The sequence below is a fragment of the Gorilla gorilla genome, chromosome 20 (genome assembly GCF_029281585.2).
Source record: "Gorilla gorilla gorilla isolate KB3781 chromosome 20, NHGRI_mGorGor1-v2.1_pri, whole genome shotgun sequence".
In the NCBI taxonomy this organism is placed as follows: Eukaryota; Metazoa; Chordata; class Mammalia; order Primates; family Hominidae; genus Gorilla; species Gorilla gorilla.
The window spans coordinates 9750892-9773337 of NC_073244.2; the positions used below are offsets into that span (position 1 = coordinate 9750892).

General features: G+C 54.5%; 1 protein-coding gene and 1 non-coding gene across 2 annotated transcripts; both read right to left on the minus strand.

Annotated features, from left to right (window-relative positions):
- Positions 1-3493: 3493 nt before the first annotated feature.
- On the minus strand, positions 3494-21878 carry EEF2 (eukaryotic translation elongation factor 2). Its single transcript, XM_004059743.4, has 16 exons — positions 21701-21878; positions 12885-13203; positions 11644-11858; positions 10622-10803; positions 10319-10530; positions 9757-9935; positions 9435-9540; positions 8815-8928; positions 8317-8455; positions 7990-8185; positions 7280-7538; positions 6800-6907; positions 5257-5610; positions 4865-5047; positions 4652-4784; positions 3494-4183 (listed from the first exon to the last, which is right to left on the minus strand). Exons 2-16 carry the CDS (start codon positions 12885-12887, stop codon positions 3990-3992), a joined length of 2577 nt encoding a protein of 858 aa, XP_004059791.1. The 5' UTR covers positions 12888-13203; positions 21701-21878; the 3' UTR covers positions 3494-3989.
- LOC115933010 (small nucleolar RNA SNORD37) lies at positions 10018-10083 on the minus strand. The gene has a single exon (XR_004069068.1). It is a non-coding gene; the product is annotated as a small nucleolar RNA SNORD37 (small nucleolar RNA).
- Positions 21879-22446: the final 568 nt, after the last annotated feature.

Here is a 22446-nt window from a genome sequence, read left to right on the forward strand (position 1 = left end):
CAGCTCCTGGAGTGGACCCTGGGACTGCTTTAGTCCCTATGTGGCAATTTCCTCCACTGAAAACTGTTGCCCACATTCTAAATACTTAAAATGCAAATGAGGTCAATCTGGGGTTGTCATTCACAGGGTCCTTCTTCGTCTCAAAATAGAGAATAGTAACAGCAAGCATTTTATTGAGATATAGTATGTGCCAACTGACAACACTGGGAGGTATCAGGTTTCTTTTTTTTAATTTTACTTTTTGAGACAGGGTCTCACTCTGTCACCCAGGCAGGAGTGCAGCGGCGGTATCCAGCTCACTGCAACCTCCACCTCCCGGGTTCAAACGATTCTCGTGCCTCAGCCTCCCAAGTAGCTGGGATTACAGGTGCCCATCACCACGCCCGGCTAATTTTTGTATTTTTAGTAGAGACGGGGTTTCACCATGTTGCCCAGGCTGGTCTCGAACTCCTAAGCTCAGGTGGTCCGGCACCTCAGCTTTCCAAAGTGCTGGGATTACAGGCGTGAGCCATTGCGCCCGGCCTAAATTCATTTTTTATTATTATTTTGAGACGGAGTCTCGCTCTGTCACCCAGACTGGAGTACACTGGCACAATCTCGGCTCACTGCAAGCTCCACCTCCCAGGTTCACGCCATTCTCCTGCCTCAGCCTCCCGAATAGCTGGGACTACAGGCGCCCGTCACCATGCCCAGCTAATTTTTTGTATTTGTTAGTAGAGACAGGGTTTCACCGTGTTAGCCAGGATGGTCTCGATCTCCTGACCTCATGATCCACCCACCTCAGCCTCCCAAAGTGCTGGGGTTACAGGCATGAGCCACCTTGCCCGGCCTTTTTTTTTTTTTTTTTTTGAGACAGTCTCCTTCTATCGTCCAGGCTGGAGTGCAGTGGTGAGATCTGGGCTCACTGCAACCTCTGCCTCCTGGGTTCAAGCGATTCTCCTGCCTCAGCCTCCCGAGTAGCTGGGAATACAGGTGCACGCCACCACTCCCAGCTGATTTTTGTATTTTTAGTAGACGCAGGGTTTCACCATGTTGGCCAGGATGGTCTCAATATCTGTGATCCGCCGGCCTCAGCCTCTCAAAGTGCTGCGATTACAGACATGAGCCACAAGCCAGCCTTTATATTTTTTATTTACATTTTCAACGTACAATGGGTTGGCCAGGTGTGGTGGCTCACGCCCATAATCCCAACAGCTTGGGCAGCCAAGGCGGGCAGATCACTTGAGGTAGGAGTTCAAGACCAGCCTGGGCAACATGGTGAAACCCCGTCTCTACTAAAAATACAAAAGTTAGCCAGGCCTGGTAGCACATGCCTGTAATCCCAGCTACTCGGGAGGCTGGTGCAGGAGAATTGCTTGAACCCAGGAGGTGGAGGTTGCAGCGAGCCGAGATCATGCCACTATACTACAGCCTGGGTGATAGAGGGAGACTCCGTCTCAAAGAAAAAAAAAAGTGGCAGGGCATGGTGGCTAACGCCTGTAATTCCAGCATTTTGGGAGGCCACGGTGGGCAGATCACGAGGTCAGGAGATCAAGACCATCCTGGCTAACACGGTGAAACCCTGTCTCTACTAATAAATACAAAAAATTAGCCGGGCGTGGTGGCGGGTGCCTGTAGTCCCGGCTACTCGAGAGGCTGAGGCAGGAGAATGGCGTGAACCCAGGAGGTGGAGCTTGCAGTGAGCCACTGCACTCCAGCCTGGGTGACAAAGACTCTGTCTCAAAAAAAAAAAAAAATTCAGCTTCCACATACCATCTTAACGTTTGCACTACTAAAAAAGAATAGGACCCGGTATGGTGGCTCACACCTGTAACCCCAGCACTTTGGGAGGCTGAGGCGGGCTGATCTCTTACGGGTCAAGAGCTTGAGACCAGCCTGGCCAACATGGTGAAACCCCATCTCACCTAAATATACAAAAATTACACAGACATGGTGATAGGCGCCTGTAATTCCAGCTACTCGGGAGGCTGAAGCACAAGAATTGCTTGAGCACTTGAACCCGGAGGCAGAGGCTATAGTGAGCCAAGATCACAACACTGCACTCCATCCTGGGCGATAGAGTGAGACTCTCGAAACACAGTAATCCGTTACCCTGACTGCTGGAAACAGCGTCAGTTACAGCCCCAATTCAAATGCGACAGCCAAACCAAACCTCAGGCATACCTACATGTGGGCAAAACCTCAGCTGAGGCTTGGCCTTGACAATGCAGGGCCAGAGTGGCCCCCGCCTTTGCCAAGAACGCCACAGCGCTACTTCACAGTCCCCACCTGCCTGAGGACAGAGAAAAAGGCAGAAAATGATCATGTTAACCTTATCAGCACTGACAAGATTAGGCCTCCTCACATCTTAGGCACTATTTAGAGAAACAAATGAGGCTGGGTGTGGCGCTCACACCTGAAATCCCAGCACTTAGGGAGGCTGAGGCAGAAGGATCGCTTGAGCCCAGGAAGGAGACCAGCCTGGGCAACATAGTGAGACCCCATTACTACAAAAAAAGTAAAAATTAGGTCAGCACAGTGGCTCACGCCTATAATTCCCAGCACTTTGGGAGGCCGAGGCAGGCAGATCACTTGAGGTCAGGAGTTCGAGACCAACCAGGCCAAGCAAAATTCTGTCTCAAAATAAAAATTAGCTGGCCATGGTGGCACACGCCTGGAGTCCCAGCTACCTGGCAGGCTAAGGCAGGAGAGTCCAGGAGGTGGAAGACGCAGTGAGCTGACTACACTCATCTGGGAGACAGCAAGACTCTGCCTCTAAACAAGTGTTTACAAGGCCGGGCACAGTGGTACAATCCCAACGCTTTGGGAGGCGCCAAGGCGGGTGGATCACAAGGTCGAGTGATCAAGATCATCCAGGCCAACATGGTGAAACCTCATCTCTACTAAAAAATATAAAAATTAGCTGGGCGTGGTAGCACACGTATGTGATCCCAGCTACCCAGGAGCCCGAGGCAGAATTGCTTGAACCCGGGAGGTGGAGGTTGCAGTGAGCAGAAATGGTGCCATTCCACTCCAGCCTAGCAAACAGTGAGACTCCATCTCAAAAAAAAAAAAAAAAAAAAAAAAAAAAAAAGTTTAACAGCAAGCAAATGGGTTTCTAGCAAACTAGTCAGGACTGGGGTGACCACAGAAAATCCTGATGGCAGATAGAACTTGTGAGCTCGTCAGCAATTCGGAAAGTTGCTGAAACCTGCGAAGTTCAATCCGGAGCCCCTCGCTCCACAGGGCAATCCAAATGCATTCAAAGTGACATCTCGTAATTCCTTGCCGCACTGATCCTACTTCAAATGCTCTGCAGACCTGCGCAGCTGGCAGCTGCTTCTCTGAATGACACAGGAGTAGGGCATTCCCACCATTCCAGAACGTTCCACCTAACACTGAGGCAGCCCCAGGCTGCACCTAACCAGGGCCCGGGTCCCCTTCTAGGCTCCAGGGAGCCCAGTACTGGGCAACCCTGCTCCCCTGCGAGAACACCGTGAAAAATGCAGAACAGTCACCACCTTATCAAATTTATTATTCCAATAGCACTAGTACAGCTGGAGGTGCTCATGGTGACACCGCACAGGACTTCCTGCCTGCTAGAAATCATCTACCCGCGTGTTCCTTTCCCCTTTCTGGGGCAAAAGCCACTGCGGGCCATGTACCCAAATAAACCTCTTAATGCGTTTGTTAAAATTAGTTTGGACATCTGAGTTTCCCTCTGAAGAAATGGAAAAAGTGTTGGGTGTCCCATCCCGCCTCCCCCTCCCCGACCGGCCCAGTAAGTCCCTACTAAGAGGGCGTGTCTGCTGCCTCTGGACTCTGGAAATAAATATTGAAAGAAACGGCATCAAGTGTGATGGTTGAGTGATGGCACGCAGCGGGCCCCAGAAACCTCTCGGGAGCGTCGCTGTGTCGGGACAGTCTCCAGGTGTCGTCTGAGAATTCGAGGACGTGGCGCTGTGGGTGCTGCGAGTCCCCGGGGCGGCAGGCGCTGCAGGAAGGGCCGCCTACAATTTGTCCAGGAAGTTGTCCAGGGCAGGGATGCCTTCTTTCAGGCCCTTGCGCTTGCGGGTCTCCGCCACCACCTGGCTGGGGCGGCTGCTGTTGTCGAAGGGGTCTCCGGGCAGGATCTGCCAGTGGTCAAACACACACTGGGGGAACGCCTGGCCGCCCGTGTTGGACCTCAGGTCAGCGGTGAAGCCTGCAGAGGGAAGCAAGAGGCTCACTGGGCCATCAAGAAGGTGGCAGGGCAGAAGGAAAGTCCTGTCAGGAGCTCAGGCTAGTTCCTCAGCCTGAGTCACCCTGCAGACCAGACACTCGGCCTGGTGCCCAGCACTTCACGAAGGGCCTAGCAGGCCACTCATGGGCCTCATGCCGCTGCTCGTTTGGGACAACCCTGTGCTACAGCTCGGCTGCTCTACTGGCCCAGGGCGTAGGCCTTCAGAGCTCCAGGCCCAAAGCCCTTCTCACGCTGGGGATAGGAGAGCCCCTCCCCCTGGGAATTCAGTGATTTGGGGGGTCCACAAGCTGTCAGAAACTGGGCCACCTGCTAAATCCATCACCTGCTCCCATCAGGACGCCTCCTGTCACACCCTGCTAAGCTTAACTGGGCTTCTGTCCCCCAAACCAGCCTGCCAGGCTCTGCAGGCCACACCGGGCAGGCACTCACCAAAGGACTCGTTGACGGGCAGATAGGCCTTGACAACAAACATGGGGGTGCCGGCCACCTGGGACTCCTCGAACACGTGGCCCCGCTTCCTGTTCAAAACCCCGTAGATGCCACCGACCACCTGCTCTGGACACTGCCAGAAGGGAAAGAAAACCTGTCAGTGGCCGCTGGGCAGGACGGTGGCAGGGTCAGCGGTGGGCGGGTAGACCTCACCTGGATCTCCACAAGGTAGATGGGCTCCATGAGGCGTGGCTGGGCGGTCAGCACACTGGCGTAGAGGCAGCGCCGCGCTGTGGGGATGATCTGGCCACCCCCGCGGTGGATGGCGTCGGCATGCAGGGTGACATCGTGGACGTCGAAGCGCACACCCCGCATGTTCTCCTCACACAGCGCGCCCTGGGGGAGGGGGAGAACCACTGTCAAGGGCCTGACGCACCTCGGCTCCTTGCCCTCCACCTGCCAAGTCCTGCAGGTCTCCACCAGGGGGACCTGGGGCCTTGCCCACCTTGGCCCCATTAGGGTCTCTTGTCTCGGGAGGCAGGACCATGAGGTCCCTCTAGAGCCTGGAAACGGGTGTGGTCTGCACATGCTGAGCTGTGCCTCACCTCCTTGGTGGCCCACTGGAAGCCAGCCACCACACTGTCCTTGATCTCGTTGAGGTACTGCACACCCTTGGTGATGTCAGTGAGGATGTTGGGGCCGGTGCCGTCGGGCCCAAAGCACCAGATCTTGCGAGCCTCAGCCACGTCCCACTCGTATTTCTCGGCTAGGTAGCGCGCCCGCTGCTTGAGCTCCTGACGGGCGGACACCTCGCCTTTATCGATGTCCTCGGCCAGGCCGTCGGGGAAGGGCCGCGCCTTCATGTACAGCCGGTTGTGCTTGTTGGGGGACTTGGAGAGGCAGAGCACGTTTGACTCTTCACTGACCGTCTCGCGGTACGAGACGACCGGGTCAGATTTCTGCAAAAAGAAGAGGTAAGTCCCACTCTTGCCTGGAGAAAGACGTGACCTTACACACAGAGGCATCCTTAAAAGCTTTTCCTAGCAAGGCGGACCTAATACAGCCTGGTAGAGCCACGTCAATCAGAACGAAGCGGAGTCACTGTTGCACCGCCAAGCGCATCTCACTCCAGACAAAGACAAGGAGCAGGGGCTCCACTGAGCTCTCCGGCGCAGAAACCACGGGTTTGTGGAATTTTAAGCATTAACAGGAAAGAAACGAGGTCTGGAGCAGGCCTGTCCCGACCCCTCCAGAGCATTTGTGTGTTTGTGGACAGAAGACAGCAGGATGAGCTGTCTCGAGTAACTCAAAAACTGCCCCGGAGGCCGGGCGTGGTGGCTCACGCCTGCAATCCCAGCACTTTGGGAGGCCGAGGCAGGTGGATCACGAGGTCAGGAGATCGAGACCATCCTGGCTAACACGGTGAAACCCTGTCTCTACTAAAAATACATAAAAATTAGCCGGGCGTGGCGGCAGGCGCCTGAAGTCCCAGCTACTCGGGAGGCTGAGACAGGAGAATGGCGTGAACCTGGGAGGCAGAGCGTGCAGTGAGCCAAGATCACGCCATTGCACTCCAGCCTGAGCAACAGAGCAAGACTCTTGTCTCAAAAAAAAAAAAAAAAAAAAAAACAAAAAAAAAAAACAGCCCTGGGCCAGGCATGGTGGCTCACACCTGTGATCCCAGCACTTTGGGAGGCCAAGGCAGGGGGATCACGAGGTCAGGAGATCGAGACCATCTTGACTTACTAACACAGTGAAACCCCGCCTCTACTAAAAATACAAAAAAAAATTAGCCGGGCGTGGTAGCACATGCCTGTAGTCCCAGTTACTCAGGAAGCTGAGTGAGGCAAGAGAATCGCTTGAACCCAGGAGGTGGAGGTTCTAGCGAGCCGAAATCACGCCACTGCACTCCAGCCTGGATGACACAGCGAGACTATCTCAAAAAAAAAAGACGACAACAACAACAACAACAAAAAAACAGCCCCACATGCCTGTGGAAGACTGCAAAGAAACTTGAGGAACTTAAGAAGCTGAAACCAAAGCCGAAATCAAGTCTAGGTGCCTGCAGAGCCTAGCTCAGCTCAGCTTTAAAGCAGAGGGTGGGTGTCCGGGGTGGGGCGTGGGGATGGCTGGTCACTGGCACCTCACCTTGATGGGGATGCAGGCATGGTCCTCCTCCAGGTCCTTCAGGCAGATCTCCAGGTGCAGCTCGCCGGCGCCCGCGATGATGTGCTCTCCCGACTCCTCGATGATGCACTGAAAGGGACACGGGTCAGCACCAAAGGGGTAGGCGGCTCGGAACAGGCGGGACCAGGTTCCCAGCTTCCCTTTAGCTAGGGACCCCGCCAGAACAAGATTTCAGGGAAGGTGCCGGGAAACTGGGACCAGCACAAACTCCTGAAGAAGTGTTAAGTCCCACAAGCTACAGTGAACACGCGCAGAGCAGCCTAGGAGAGGGTGGTGGCTGCCTGGGCAGGAATCTCCATTTACAGCCACAGCCAAGAACCCCTCCTTTCATGACCAAGTCACCTCAATCCAACAACCACAGCAACCCACACAGCCAAAACTCAGGACACAAGCCGTCCCCCCTCAGGGTGTCTGCTCTCAGCAGGTGCACTCCGTGCCCACCTGCACCATGGGGTCGGACTTGGCCAGCCGCTTCAGCCCCTCCACCAGCTTGGGCAGGTCAGCCGGGTTCTTGGCCTCCACGGCCACTCTGACAACAGGGCTGACGCTGAACTTCATCACCCGCATGTTGTGCGCGTGCTCGAAGGTGGTGATGGTGCCCGTCTTCACCAGGAACTGGTCCACGCCCACCAGGCCCACAATGTTCCCACAAGGCACATCCTCGATGGGCTCCACGTAGCGGCCCATCATCAAGATTGTTCTGGAAGAAGCAGAAAGCGGCAGCAGGCCGCAGGAATGGTTGTGCTGGACCCTGGAGGGCCAGGGCAGGTCCCTCCCGGAGTTGGTGGCCCTCCTGCCAGGTCCCACGGCAGACTGGTGGCTTCCACAAGGCCCTGACTGCCGCGTCGGAGCTGCCAAGAAACATCCTCTTCGGAATCACTGCCCTCCTCCCTGGGTATGGGTCGACGGCCGCCACCCACCTGTGCCCAGGGACACAGATGAGCGGGGGTCTGCTGTGCCCTGGGGCTTGGAGCTTCTCCAGGAATGCCCTCACTGGGCTAAGAACAAAAGCTGTGGCTGACACAAGTGTCACCCTATATTCCTTCTATGCTCCTTACTTCTAGCTCCCGACTGAGGAGCCCAAGACTTGGAGCAAGCAGGGCAGGGCCCGCAGCAGTGCCGAGGGGCCTGCCCATCACCCAGCTGCTCACCTCTGGATTGGCTTCAGGTAGAGGTCCTCCTTCTTCCCAGGGGTATAGTTGGGCCCCATGATCCTGACCTTCAGGCCAGTGGAGACCAGCCCCGAGAAGACTCGTCCAAAGGCGTAGAACCGACCTTTGTCGGAGGTTGGCACCATTTTGGAAATATACATCATAAGAGGGCCTTTGGGGTCACAGCTTTTAATGCCTGAGGGACAGAGAAAACCCGCAAGCTTTATTCCAGTGCAGCTCAGCCTTCTGAAACCCTGCAACCCCCAACCCTGGGCAACAGGAAGTCCTCCGGCTGCAACTCAGGGCCCGGCCGCCGGGACCACGTACCCATGGCAGCCTCATCGTCCGGGGGCCCCTCATACAGGAGCTCGCAGCGGTACTTCTGGGCTGTCACAGGGGAGGGCAGGTGGATGGTGATCATCTGCAACAAGGCGTCTCCGGCGGGCAGCCAGCGGCGCATCACAGCCTGCGGGGGCAGAGAGCGGCGCATGAGACACCTGGGGAGCCCAGGATGGCCCCGCCCCGTACATGCTTCCTCTCTTGAAGCCAAGGAAGCCAAAGTCAGGATTAACGTTCTCCAAAGCACGGCCCCTTCTGGAAGGCGGCAAAGGCCATGCACACTCCTGCCAAGGCCCTCACCCACACCTGTCCCGGATGGGGCTGGCTGCTGGGATGTGTCTCCAGCAGCACCCAAAGTCTAAAGCGAAAGGGGCAGCAGCTGTCCCTACCCAGCTGAGGACTTCAACCCCCAGGCCTGGGCTGTCAGAGCATCCGGAAGCGGCAGCCTGTGTTCCCTCCACCCCGAGGGCTGGGCCCAGGCCGCACCTTCAGCAGGGGTTTGCCTTCTTTGTCCTTGTCCTCGCTGTCCAGTTTGATGTCCAGTTTCTCTATCAGTTTTGCTGTCTCCTCTTTCTTGAAATTCATGATCGCATCAAACACCTACATTCCCCACCAAGAAACAAGAAAGCCCATGTGAGAACAGCAGGAGGGAGCCTGACACTGCTTCCTGCTTGGGAGACTCAGGTCAGCACAGGGGGACGCAGCACGGGGGCAGGAGCAGGCCTGGCCTGCCTACCACGGGCCCAGCCAGCTGAGCGGATGGGGAGCTGGAGGAAACCTCGTGGTGGAGCAGAGGAAAAAGCCCACTCTGACTCACAGACAAGGACCCAAGTTCTGACTTACAAGCACTGAACCGCCACCTGTCACCAAAGCCACAAGTTATTCAACCCCCTCAATGCAGGAGAGGTCCCAAGGCTCTGGCTATGCAGTCCAGATCTTAAGAGAGGAGCCCTGACTCCACCTCAGTTAGGAGCTGTGCCTCCTCCCATCTCGCATCTGCCCCACAAGGAGATGGGCCCAGTCAGCTGACAGGCTACCAGCCAGAGCCCACAGGGCCAAGGGCCAATAGTCGCATCGGCGGGGTGCCTGGCGCAGCCCTCACTCACCTTGAAGATGGGGTCCAGGATCAGCTGGCAGAAGGTGCGTGGCAGCTTCTTCCCTTCAGGGCTGGTGGCTGACTTGCTGAACTTGCCATTGGCTGGGTCAAAGTACCTGGCAAGGAGAGGCCAAGCCAAATCAAGTTAGGGTCTCCAGGGGATGACTGGCGGGGGGTGGGGGCGGGGTGGTCGCCAAGGGGACATGCTTGGGCAAGACTCTATGGGGTGCCTGGTGGGCTTGAGCCACGCTGTGAATAGCACACCACGCCCCTACGTCGCTGCCACTACCCCCAGGTGTCAGGAATCCCCCAGCATATCCCGCGGGGCTCACCTGTCACCCCACAGCTTCTTCATCATGTCCTCTACTTTCTTGGCCCGCTCGGCAGGCCCCAACTGGCCCTCCCCCTTGGCGGCGAACTTGGCCACGTACATCTCGGCAAACTGCTTCAGGGTGAAGGCCCACCCGTGGAGGCCAGACCCGAAGCCCACAGTACCGAGGACAGGATCGATCTGGAAGTGTGAGAAACGAGAAGCAGCCGTGAGGGCCCCTGCGCAGAGCCTGAAGCTACGGGCTGGGTGCCTTGGGCATGGGCCTCAGACGCTGGATTTCTTCAGTAGACATCAGGTCAAAGTGAAGAAATGATCAGTCATCACGAACAGGGGGGCCAGCCCCTCCGCCACCCAGGGCAGCGTTCCCTGAGCTCATCTCTTCCAGCTGCCCAAAGATCAAGGGCTGGGTCAAGTCGGATGAAAACATTCCAGCCCCCTTCTCTGTCACCCCAACATTCCTGGCAAAAACACACTTCCAGTCCCCCTCAGCTCAACTCCACTCCCCACCGGCTCCTGCGGATCCCGATGCGGCAAGCCCACCACCCAGCTAGGGAGGGCCGTACCATGATGTTGCCCATGGGGCCGCTCTCGCCCTCGCCGTAGGTGGAGATGATGACGTTCACGTTCTCCACGATGCGCTGGAAAGTCTGGTAGAGCTCCTCGGGCTCCAGCTGCAGCTCCAGCAGGGCGCGGTCCATCTTGTTCATCATCAGCACAGGCTTGATGCGCTCGGCAATGGCCTGCCGCAGCACTGTCTCTGTCTGCACGCACACGCCTGGGGACATGGGGGACAGGGCGGCGCTGTCATCCTCAAGCAAGGATGGCCCCGGGTTCCAGGCCCTGCCTCAGGGGGACCCACTGCTTACCTGACACGCAGTCCACCACCACCAATGCGCCATCGGTGACTCGGAGGGCAGCGGTCACCTCCGAGGAGAAGTCGACGTGCCCGGGGGAGTCAATGAGGTTGATGAGGAAGCCGGCACCGTCCTTGCTCTGCTTGATGAAGTTCAAGTCATTCTCCGAGAGCTCGTAGAAGAGGGAGATGGCACTGATGGAGGGAGGGACCCGTCAGGGGGACAGGAGCTACACACCTGGCCCAGGGAGTCTGGGATGCTGTCAGAAGCCAGGCTGCTCCTCCCTCCATGACTCATCCCTGGAGAGGCTCCCACAAGAGCCAACCCACCCTTATCCTTTGCCTCTGTCCGAGACATGCCACCCCCACGACAGGGAACTCCTGGTACCAGCCCCATAGCCAGATCCTCAGAGCCCTCCTGACCAGACATCCTGCCCCACCGACTCGGTCCCAAGATTCATCACACCTGACTCAAAGTAGCAACTAAAAGACCCAGCAGGACGGCAAAAGCCTCCAGAGACTCCGACCCTTCCCTCCTCACTTCTGCCCCTGCTCCAGGGGAAATGAAGAGCCTTAGCCAGAGTCCCTCACCATGGTACCAACCCAGGACAAAAAGCAGTTGGGGTCACTGTGCTCTGCACTCACCCTACTCATATCGGGGCCAGAAACTGACATGGAACGAACACCATCCAGTGCAACACAGGAGCTTCCCAGCATCCCAAGCACTAGGAACACCCTCCCCTCCCAGGTGTGACAGCCAAACCTCTCCAGATATTGTAGGAGTGGGGGCAAGTCCCCCAGGGAGGGAGAACCAGAGTGCAGCCCCCTCCTCTAGAAAACCTTCCAGATCGCAGTACCAATCCCTGTGCCTCTCCATCCTGTCTCACTGGACTGAACTTCACTCATTCTCCCATGAATTAAGAAACCAGGGGAAAGAGACGTTGCCAAGCCTCTCCCCGCACACCCTGGCCCAGTGGCCTCCAGCTGCCAGGCCAGCACCTCCCTGCCTGGGTACAGAGGGCACAGGGAGCTCACGTTGACTTGATGGTGATGCAACGCTCCTGCTCGTCCTTCCGGGTATCAGTGAAGCGTGTCTCCCCGGCCCGGGCCGAGGCGATGATGCCCGCCTTGCACACCAGGGAGTCTGTCAGCGTGGACTTGCCATGGTCCACGTGGGCGATGACAGACATGTTGCGGATGTTGGCCTTCTTGTCCATGATGGCGCGGATCTGGTCTACCGTGAAGTTCACCTGGGCAAGACAGGGAGGCTCAGACCAGCTCGTGATTTCCAGGAACACAGCATGGCACGGAGCGTTCAGTCCAAATGAACCAGCATGCCCAAGGCCAGGAGGAGGTTGGTGCTGGGGTGCCCCAAGCCCACCCAATGTTGCCAGCCTAACACCCCTTAAGAGCCACCCCGCAATCTCCAAGGAACCACCGTTAATAGGTGTCATTCAAGATTGACAACCCAGAAATAAAAGCGCTCAGGAATAAAACTGAGTGGCAACAGATTTCCTTGATACCATGAACAAATACTAAAGTTTCATTTGGGGCCAAACACGTTAAGGGATGAACCCTCTCCTAAAGCCCCCTGCACGTTGTCACCGGGCCACCCAAACTTCCCCGAGCAAGAAGCTTCATCATAAAATGCAAGGTCACCCCTCGGCAAAGGGGATCAGACAAGGCCACCCACCCCAGGAAATAACGGGGAGCCGGAACGGCCCTAACTGCCACAAGCCTACACCTCGTGTCTCAAGAATCTTTGTACATCTGGGAGTCATAGGAAGGACAAGTGCCTAAGGTCGACGATTAACAGCATCAGGAGAAGGTATTTGGAAGAAAAAGGGGAGCCTTTCAGGTGTCGCTTTGCTCGTTCTGCCATTTCCCTGCCGCCCCTAGTCCCCCGGCAGAAAATCAATCTCAAACTCGCGGCCCGCGGGTTACATAAGGCGCCTCCCTGTCTCCCCGCTTCCACCGCGGTGCCCGCCATTACTACGCCTGCCACATCATCATACCCCACCCCCATCCCCGCTAACACCCCAGCTCCAGCCAGGTCTGGGCAAGGTTACGGCGCCCTCGGAAGCGGAGAAGGGGCTCGGTGAACAGCGCGGCGCACAGACATGGCGGCGGCCGCTTCCCCAGCCCCGGCTCCTCCGGCCCCGCCGCCGCTACGTCTCCTCCTGGAACGGGGGGCCCCAGCGTCCCAGGCTAGGCAGCGTAGGCCCCGCGGAGGCCCCGCCGCCGCTCCGGGGCACCAGCGAGGCAGGGTTACTCACCATGGTGGCGGATGGCTGTGGATTCTCCCAGGTAGAACCGAAAAAAGCGAGTCGCGCCGAGGATGGCGGCGACGACGGCGGAAGAGAACGCTGACGTCAACACTCAGCTTTTTATAGGCGGACGCCGGTTGGGCGGGTCATGTGACTGCGCTGCGGAGGCGGGGCGAAGGGACGCCGCGCAAGCGCACGGAGGCGTGTCCCTCTGTTAACCCATTAGGCGCCGGCGCGGCGCTCTAGAATAGAAGCTGGGCATCTCGGGGGCGGTGGTCGCCCTCGGTGTGCAGTGTTCAGGTGCACAAAGTAAAGAGCGCCGTTTTAGCTGAGAACGAGAACCATAGCAACGATATTAGCTTACAAGTTGTCCAGTACTTCTATTAAAACCAATTTACAAGGTGAATAGAGTCTGTGGATTATACCCAAGTCAATTTCCCTGTTTGGACATTGTTACGTAAGACGATGCCCCTGGGAGAAGCCGAGGGAAAAAGGACACTCGCGACCACCATACTGTTTTTGCAACTCCTTACCTGTAATTATTTCTAAATAAAAAGCTTTATAAGAAGCAGGCATCGGAATCACTGATCCCACAAATGCATACTGAGCATCTATACACCAGGCATTGTTAGGGGTTTTGTAGATATAGCAGTGGACCAAACACCTTGCTAGCTTGACCACACTGCGTGTTCTTCTACCAGCTACTAGGATTTCTCTGTGCCTCAATTTCACCTGCTCAGAGGTGATCAATACCACCCTATTGTTTGGGGGAGAGTAGAACGAACTAAAGACATCTAAAAGAATTAGGACCGTGCCTGATACCCAAGGCTCAATAAACGCTATCTATTTTAATTAGCTGAGATTGCTATTAATAAAACAGTTATTTATTTCAGGACTGGTTTGCCATTGCCCAGGCACCCGGCTAAGCGGTTTACTGGCACAATTTCATTTTCTATTTCATTTCCTCTCCAGGGGGAGGCGCAGGAAGACTGTTTAGCATTTGTGTCCTAATCTGACCCTAAGAAACAGTTGAATGTATTTCATATCTCATGAATTGGCATTCAATTGTGTAACTCTATCCCTTATGAAAAGCCCAACCCGCTGTTTAGCACATAGTAGGTACTCAGCATTTCTTGCATGAATGATGTTCTCACAGTGCAAATGAACCCCCTGCGGTACATCTTTCCTTAAACTCACTTTGTGAAACGGGAGAGCCACTGCAGTGCTTTTCCTGGGCTGGGAGAGGGGGAGGTGTGGATCCACAAAAAGCAATGCAAATTCCAGCCTGGACTCTAAAATAAACCTGTACACTCCTCCCCCTCAGGAATGCTTCGGGCACTTTGCTTTACAAAGCGCTGTCTCAACCTTGGGTTTCATTTAACGGATGATTGCTCTTGCTATCACCATTTAACCCAGTGGAAAACTGAAAAGTATCTTCCGAAAGGATTGAGGCTCTGAAAGGCAGAGGGCGCGGCAGGGAGCAGATGTGAGCGCCCGGGGTCCCTAACCACCTACACCTGTGCCTGATACGCGTTTAAAGTTAAGTTACAAGTCAAGCGCATGCGCCATTTGGGGCATGAGTTTTTAGCAGAGGGGTAGTCGGTTTCGCATTATTAATAAAATTCTTCAAAATTTTTTAATGCGCTGAGCACCTGCTACGTGTTGCGTTTCCTATTGGGCGCTTCGCAGCCGTTTTTTCCTTGCAAAGTGGGAGCATTTCAGAGATGTAACGGAAAGGTTTTCATTAAAAGAGGTGTCAGGCGACAGGCGGAGGTTGTAGTTAGCCAAGATCGCGCCACTGCTCTCCAGCCTGGCGACAGAGCGAGATTCCGTCTCAAAAAATTTTTTTTTAATTTTAAAAATTAAAGAGGGGTTAGGCTGCTTGCGATGGATCACGCCTGTAATCCCAGCACTTTGGGAGGCCGAGGCAGGCAAATCACCTGAAGTCAGGAGTTCGAGATCAGCCTACCCAACATGGAGAAACCCCGTCTTTACTAAAAATAAAAAAATTAGCCCGGCGTGGTGGTGAACGCCTGAAATCCCAGTTACTTGGGTGGCTGAGGCAGGAGAACCGCTTGAACCCGAGAGGCGGAGGTTGCAGTGAGCCGAGATCACAGCACTGCACTCCAGCCTGTGCGACTAAGAGTTAAGACTCTGTCTCAAAAAAAAAAGGGGGGGGGGGCTGTTCACAGGTATCCCGGAACTTAATAAAAGAGGGGTTGAATTTCTTCTCAAGTGCATGGATTGCTTATTGAAAAATTCTAATATCATGTAATTTAAAGAACTAGGGGGAGAGCTTAAGGGAAAAAGGGGAATTTTCAACCCCATAGCTGCAGGGATGGAGCCAGGTGTTGGCAGGGAAGGACCTCTCCCACTGTCATCCCCACATCCACGAAGAGCAGAATCCTGGAGTACCACAAGCAGCCACAACCAGGTCAGCTGTAATAAGTACAATAATAAATATAGGCTGCGTCTAAAGGGTGGGGACCAATAAAAAAATTCACCTCTGCAGAGAAGCTCCGCTGCGCATGCGCCTGCTGCGGCGCCAGGAGGGCTCAGAGACCGCAGTAGCGGCCTCTGCTGACCGACAGTCGCCAGTGCAGGCCTCTCGACACTGCCTTTTTTTTTTTTTTTTTTTTTTTTTTTTTTTTTTTTTTGAGACCAAGTCTCGCTCTGTTGCCAGGCTGGAGTGCAGTGGTGCGGTCTCAGCTCACTGCAGCCTCCGCCACCCGATTCAAGCGATTCACCTGCCTCAGCCTCCCGAATAGCTGGGATTACAGGCGCCTGCCACCACGCCCGGGTAATTTTTTTGTATTTTTAGTAGAGACAGGGGTTTCACCATGTTGGCCGGGCTGGTCTTGAACCCCTGACCTCGTGATCTGCCCGCCTTGGCCTCCCAAAGCGCTGGGATTACAGGCGTGAGCCACCGCGCCCGGCCAACACTGTCTTTTAACGGTTTATTGAGCGTTTACTAGGACCTGACCCCACGGTCCTTTAAATCAAATACTTGGGCTAACCTACCCACACCCTGGTCTTCGGGTGGCCTCCTTCACGCCTGAGAAAATGGAGACTCAGATAAGTTAAGTCATTTGCCCACGTTCACAGAGCTAGTAAAGGTGCAGCCAAATCCGACTCAAGTAGTGGTTTAATCGGGAAGGAGCCCGGTCCTGCAACTGTTCTCCAGATGCATTTCAGATTTGGGAAAACAGGCCGGGCACGGTGGTTTATGCCTGTAATCCCAGCACTTTGGGAGGCAGAGGCAGGCGCATCATGAGCTCAGGAGATTGAGACCATCCTGGCCAACATGGTGAAACCTTGTCTCTACTAAAAATACAAAAAAATTAGCTGGGTGTGGTGGCACGTGCCTGTAATCCCAGCTACTCGGGAGGCTGAGGCACGAGAATCGCTTGAACCTAGGAGGTGGAGGTTGCAGTGAGCTGAGATTGCGCCAGCCTGGATGACAGAGAGAGACTCCATCTCAAAAAAAAAAAAAAGGCCGGGCGTGGTGGCTCACGCCTGTAATCCCAGCACTTTGGGAGGCTGAGGCGGGCGGATCATGGGGTCAGGAGATCAAGACCATCCTGGCTAACATGGTGAAACCCCATCTCTACTAAAAATACAAAAAATTAACCGGGCATGGTGGCAGGCGCCTGTAGTCCCAGGTACTCGGGAGGCTGAGGCAGGAGAATGGCGTGAACCTGGGAGGCGGAGCTTGCAGTGAGCCGAGATCGCGCCACTGCACCCCAGCCTGGGCGACAGGCAAGACTCCGTCTCAAAAAAAAAAAAAAAAAAAAAAAGGCCGGGCATGGTGGCTCACGCCTGTAATCCCAGCACTATGGGAGGCCGAGGCGGGCAGATCATGAGGTCAGGAGTTCGAGACCAGCCTGGCCAGTATGATGAAACCCCGTCTCTACTAAAAATACAAAAATTAGCTGGGCATGGTGGCAGACACCTGTAGTTCCAGCTACTCGGGAGGCTGAGGCAGGAGAATTGCTGGAACCCGGGAGGTGGAGGTTGCAGCGAGCCGAGATGGCGCCATTGCACTCTAGCCTGGGCAACAGACCAAGACTCTGTCTCAAAAAAAAAAAAAAAAGTGGATTTTCTCTTTTAGATGATTAAACAAATGGGTTCAGGGAGGCCTGGTGAGTCTGTGTAGTAAGAACAGGCGCAGTGGCTCACGCCTGTAGTCCCAGCACTTTGGGAGGCCGAGGTGGGTGAATCACTTGAGGTCAGGAGTTGGAGACCAGCCTGGCCAACATGACGAAACCCCATCTCTACTAAAAATACAAAAATTAGCCGGGCGTAGTGGTGGGCGCCTGTGGTCCCAGCTACTCAAGAGGCTGAGGCAGGAGAATTGCTTGAACTCAGGAGGCCGAGGTTCCACTGGGCAGAGATCACGACACTGCACTCCAGCCTGGGTGATAGCGGGAGACTCCACAACCCGAAAAGAAAGAAAAAAGGCCGGGCGCAGTGGCTCATGCCTGTAATCTCAGCACTTTGGGAGGCCAAGGTGGGCGGGGCCAGCCTGGCCAACATGGTGAAACGCCGTCTCTACTAAAAACACAAAAATTAGCTGGCCATGGTGGTACATGCCTGTAATCCCAGCTACTCGGGAGGCTGAGACACGAAAATCGCTTGAACCCGGGAGGCAGAGCTTGCAGTGAGCTGAGATTGTGTCATTGCACTCCAGCCTGGGCAACAAGAGCGAAACTCCATTTCAAAAAAAAAAAAGAAAAGAAACTAAAAAAAAAAAAAAAAAAAAAAGGAATAGGAGCTCCAAGCAAAAGCTGGTACTTCTGACCACATAGCTATGCAGAGCCTTTATGATGAATACGGATTTATGCAGCCCCAGATTACTGAGGCTTAAACTGAGGGTCTCGGTCTGTCCAGACTCCCCCTTCTGCTGAGGGCTCCCAGTGCAACCTTAGGGACGTGCATTAGAGCCTTCAGCCACCTGTTTTGCATTTCTTAGTTTTTTTGGCTGCCCTGGGGGCCTCCGGGTTAGGGGACTTTCCACTGGGCCACACCCACCTTGCCTGCAAACACAAGCATCAGTTTTTCCCCTGGTTTTCAACTTCTCCCAAAACCCAGTTCCTAACATTCCTCAGACCCTGGCACTCGTGTGTTCAGCAAACATGGGACCCAGCTTTAAAACACTCAGAGAGAAATCCCTGCCCTCCGGAGATGGCGGGCTGGAGAGGAAATAGCCAATCAAATATCTGCACAAATGGAAGCTCTCAAATTGCACTAGGAGGGCGAGGGAGACCGAGTAAAGGGAGGGCATAATAGAGGAGGAAAGGCCGAGCGTGGTGACTCACGCCTGTAATCCCAGCACTTTGGGAGGCGGAGGCAGGTGGACATCCTGAGGTCAGGAGTTCGAGACCAGCCTGGCCAACATGGTGAAACCTCGTTTCTACTAAAAATACAAAAATTAGCCAGGTGTGGTGGCGCGCAGCTGTAGTCACAGTTAGTCTGGGAGGCTGAGGCAGGAGAATCGCTTGAACCCGGGAGGCAGAGGTTGCAGTGAGCTGAGATTGAGCTACGGCACTCCAGCCTGAGTAACAGAGTGAGACTTTGTCTCATAAAAATGAAAAAACAAAAACAAAAACGAGAGGACTGAGATCTATCGTGGGGAATCAGGGAGGGCATCATGGAGAAGGAGATTTTATTTTATTTTTTTTCTTGAGACGGAATCTCGCTCTGTCACCCAGGCTGGAGTGCAGTGGCACAATCTCGGCTCACTGCAAGCTCCGCCTCCCGGGTTCACGCCATTCTCCTGCCTCAGCCTCCCGAGTAGCTGGGACTACAGGCGCCCACCACCACGCCCGGTTAATTTTTTGTATTTTTAGTAGAGACGGGGTTTCACCGTGTTAGCCAGGATGGTCTCGATCTCCTGATCTCGTGATCCGCCCGCCTCGGCCTCCCAAAGTGCTGGGATTACAGGCGTGAGCCACCCCGCCCGGCCAAATAATAATAATATTAAAATAACGCAGCCGGGCGCGGTGGCTCACGCCTGTAATCCCAGCACTTTGGGAGGCCGAGGCGGGCGGATCACAAGGTCAGGAGATCGAGACCATCCTGGCTAACACGGTGAAACCCCGTCTCTACTAAAAAATACAAAAAACTTAGCCAGGCGTGGCGGCGGGTGCCTGTAGTCCCAGCTACTCGGGAGGCTGAGGCAGGAGAATGGTGTGAGCCCGGGAGGCGGAGCTTGCAGTGAGCCGAGATCACGCCACTGCACTCTAGCCTGGGCGACAGAGTGAGACTCCGTCTCAAAAAATAAAATAAAAATAAAAAATAAAGCGTAACCTATATACAGAAAGAACATGAGTCGAATGTATAAAGCCTCGTGATTTTCACAAACTGAAAACACTCCAATACGCAGCACCAAGACCTAACAACACACAACGTGACCAGGCCCCAGAAACACCCTCTGCCCTGCCAAGGATAACCACCCTATCTCCTGACACAGATTTTTTTGTGTGGCCTATTTTTGAGCTTCTCACACCTTGATGGTGCAGCACAGCCTCTTCTGGATCCAGCCTCTTCTTGCACTCAACGTTACCTAGGATTTGTCCACTTTGTGGGTGGCTGACATTTGTGCATCCTCACTGCTGTGTTCTCTTTTTTTGAGACGGAGTCTCACTCTGGGTCCCAGGTTGGAGTGCAATGGTACAATCTCAGCTCACTGCAACCTCCGCCTCCTGAGCTCAGGCAAGTCTTCTGCCTCAGCCTCCCAAGTAGCTGGAACCAAAGGCACGCGCCACCATGCTCGACTAATTTCTGTATTTTTAGTAGAGATGGGGTTTCGCCATGTTGCCCAGACTGGTCTTGAACTCCTGGCCTCCAGTGATCTGTCTGCCTCTGCCTCCCAAAGTGCCGGGATTACAGGCGTGAGCCACCGCGCCAGGCTGCCCCAGGGGATTTTTTTTCCCCACAAAATGTTGCCCAGGCTGGTCTGGAACTATAGGCTCAACTGGTTCCCCTGCCACAGACTCCTGAGCAGCTGGTGTTACAGGCAGGAACCCGTGCACCTGACTAACCTCCCGTGTGGATTCAGCTCCAAGGGGACACTTAGCAATGTCTGGGGATATGCATGGTTCTCACGACTTGGGGTGCTCCTGGCATAGAGTGGATGGAGGCCAGGGATGCTGCTTAGCGCCCTAAAGTGCCCAGGACTGCCCCACCCCGGAGAAGGATCTGGCCCCAAATGTTGATGATGTTGAGGTTGCAATTGAAATCCTGCCTCAATTATTTGGAAAAAACATTGAGATACGAGAATAAACTCCCAATGGGGTGAACAGCATATATCAGGGAGACCCCAGCTCCCAGGATTCTCCTCCTCTCTCCCTCCCTACTCAGGGTGTGAATTTCAATGTGCACAGCCTCCTGGGACCTCCGCAGGGCAGAGGATCAAGAGACACACAATCTCTTGGAGGTCCTTGGAATCCCCTAACCCAGGGGGTCTCGGCCAAGGTCGATCCTGCCTCCCCAGGGGACACTGGCAATGTCTGGGGACATTTGTGCTTGCCCTGGCAGAATGGGTGCTGTTCAGCACCCTGCTCCAGATGGCCCCACCCAAGAGAATTATCTAGCCCAATTGTCAATAGTGCTGTGCTTTAGTAGCGCTGAACATAATTGTTTAAAATTATGAAATGCAGAAACTATTTCAGAGTTGCTACGCAGGTTGTATTCATTCATTCCACACATACTTATAGAGCACTTTGTTTCTGCCAGGCATTAACTGAGGGACTGGGGACACAGACCTGGTGGGGCTGACATTCTAGTGAAGGTGACAGCAGGGAGGTGATGGGGCAGGTTGTGCACGGCCTTGTGGGCCTCAGGGAAGACGCGCTTTTATCCAGAGGAAGGTGGGAGCCATAGAGGGCGGTGGGCAGAGAAGGGACAGGGTTTGACTCAGGTGCTCACACACGCCCTCTGCTGGCTGCTTTGGGGAGAACAGACTGTAGGTGGGAAGGGCTGAAATCAGCTGAAAAAAAGCGGCAGGTTCCCGCAGCTCAGGGTACCTTAGGGCACTGGAAACCCACTGTGTGAGCAGCTTGCACCTGGGCCCTTTGCACTGCCCCATGGGACTTGGAGGACTTGGGGAACAGATGCCAACATGATGTTCATTTGGCCTGCTGTGGTGTGAGTTTGTTTGTTTAGACAGAGTCTCGCTCTGTCGCCAGGCTGGAGGGCAGTGGCACAATCTCAGCTCACTGCAACTTCAACCTCCTGGGTTCAGGCGATTCTCCTGAATCAGCCTCCCAAGTAGCTGGGATTGGGGCCGGCTAATTTTGTATTTTTAGGAGAGATGGGGTTTCTCCGTGTTGGTCAGGCTGGTCTCGAACTCCCGAACTCAGGTAATCTCCCCGCCTCAGCCTCCCAAAGTGCTGGGCTTAGAGGCGTGAGTCACCGCACCCTTCGGAGTCTATCTTTTCAAATCTCTTGGGTATATGCCCAGGAGTGGGATTGCTGCCTTGTTAATGTTTCTCAAACAGCCGGGAGCGGTGGCTCACGCCTGTAATCCCAGCACTTTGGGAGACCGAGGAGGGCGGATCACAATGTCAGGAGTTAAGACAACAGCCTGGCCAGCATGGTGAAGCCCCGTCTCTACTAAAAATACACAAATTAGCTGGGCATGGTGGCGCGCCTGTAGTCCCAGCTACTTGGGAGGCTAAGGTAGGAGAATCGCTTGTCCCCGGGAGGCAGAGGTTGCAATGCGCCTAGATCGCGCCACTGCACTCCAGCCTGGACGACAGAGCGAGACTCCGTCTCAAAAAAAAAAAAAAAAAAAAGAAAAAGAAGATAATTGAAACAATTACCCTCCCAGGTAGAAAGTCCCTGCTGATGGGGTGCATCTGTTCAGCAGCGGTGTTGAGAGCTCAAGCTCTTTTTAACGCTTTGCCTCGCTGTCTCCAAAGTATTGCCTTCATCCTCATAGTCCAAAGCGTCCACCATCACATTCACGTTTCGGCCAATAGGAAGAAGGAAAGAGAAAAACAGGAAAAGAGTTTACATGCCACTCCTGCTATTGGTCAGAAGGTGTCACGTGACCATACTCAGCTGCAAGGGTTGGTGGGAAATGTAGTCTTTTTTTCTGGAAGGCCATGTGTTCGGCTTAAAATTGTCTTTTTTTCTTTTTCTTTATTTCTTTTTTCTTTTCTTTTTTTTTTTTAGACGGAGTTTTTCTCTCTTGTTGCCCAGGCTGAAGTACAGTGACGAGATCTCGGCTCACTGCAACCTCCGACTCCCGGGTTCAAGCGATTCTCCTGCCTCAGCCTCCTGAGTAGCTGGGATTACAGGCGCACACCACCACGCCCAGCTAATTTTTTAGAGACGGGGTTTCATCATTTTAGCCAGGCTGGTATCGAACTCCTGACCTCAGATGATCCACCTGCCTCGGCCTCCCAAAGTGCAGGGATTACCAGCGTGAGCCACCACGCCCAGCCTTTTTCTTTCCTTCCTTCCTTCCCTCCTTCCCTCCTTCCTTCCTTCCTTCTCTTCCTTTCTTCCTTCGTTCCGTCCTTCCTTCCTTTTTTTGTTCCTTCTCTCCTTTCTTCCTTTTTTT

What these genes read in the sequence shown, in the direction of transcription:
- EEF2 (XM_004059743.4), bottom strand. An exon ending in TGCATCACCATCAAGTCAAC is followed by an intron (nt 10,804 to 11,643) that starts GTGAGCTCCCTG and finishes TCCCTCCATCAG; the next exon opens with TGCCATCTCCCTCTTCTACG. An exon ending in TCCTGGACCCCATCTTCAAG is followed by an intron (nt 8,929 to 9,434) that starts GTGAGTGAGGGC and finishes TGGGGAATGTAG; the next exon opens with GTGTTTGATGCGATCATGAA.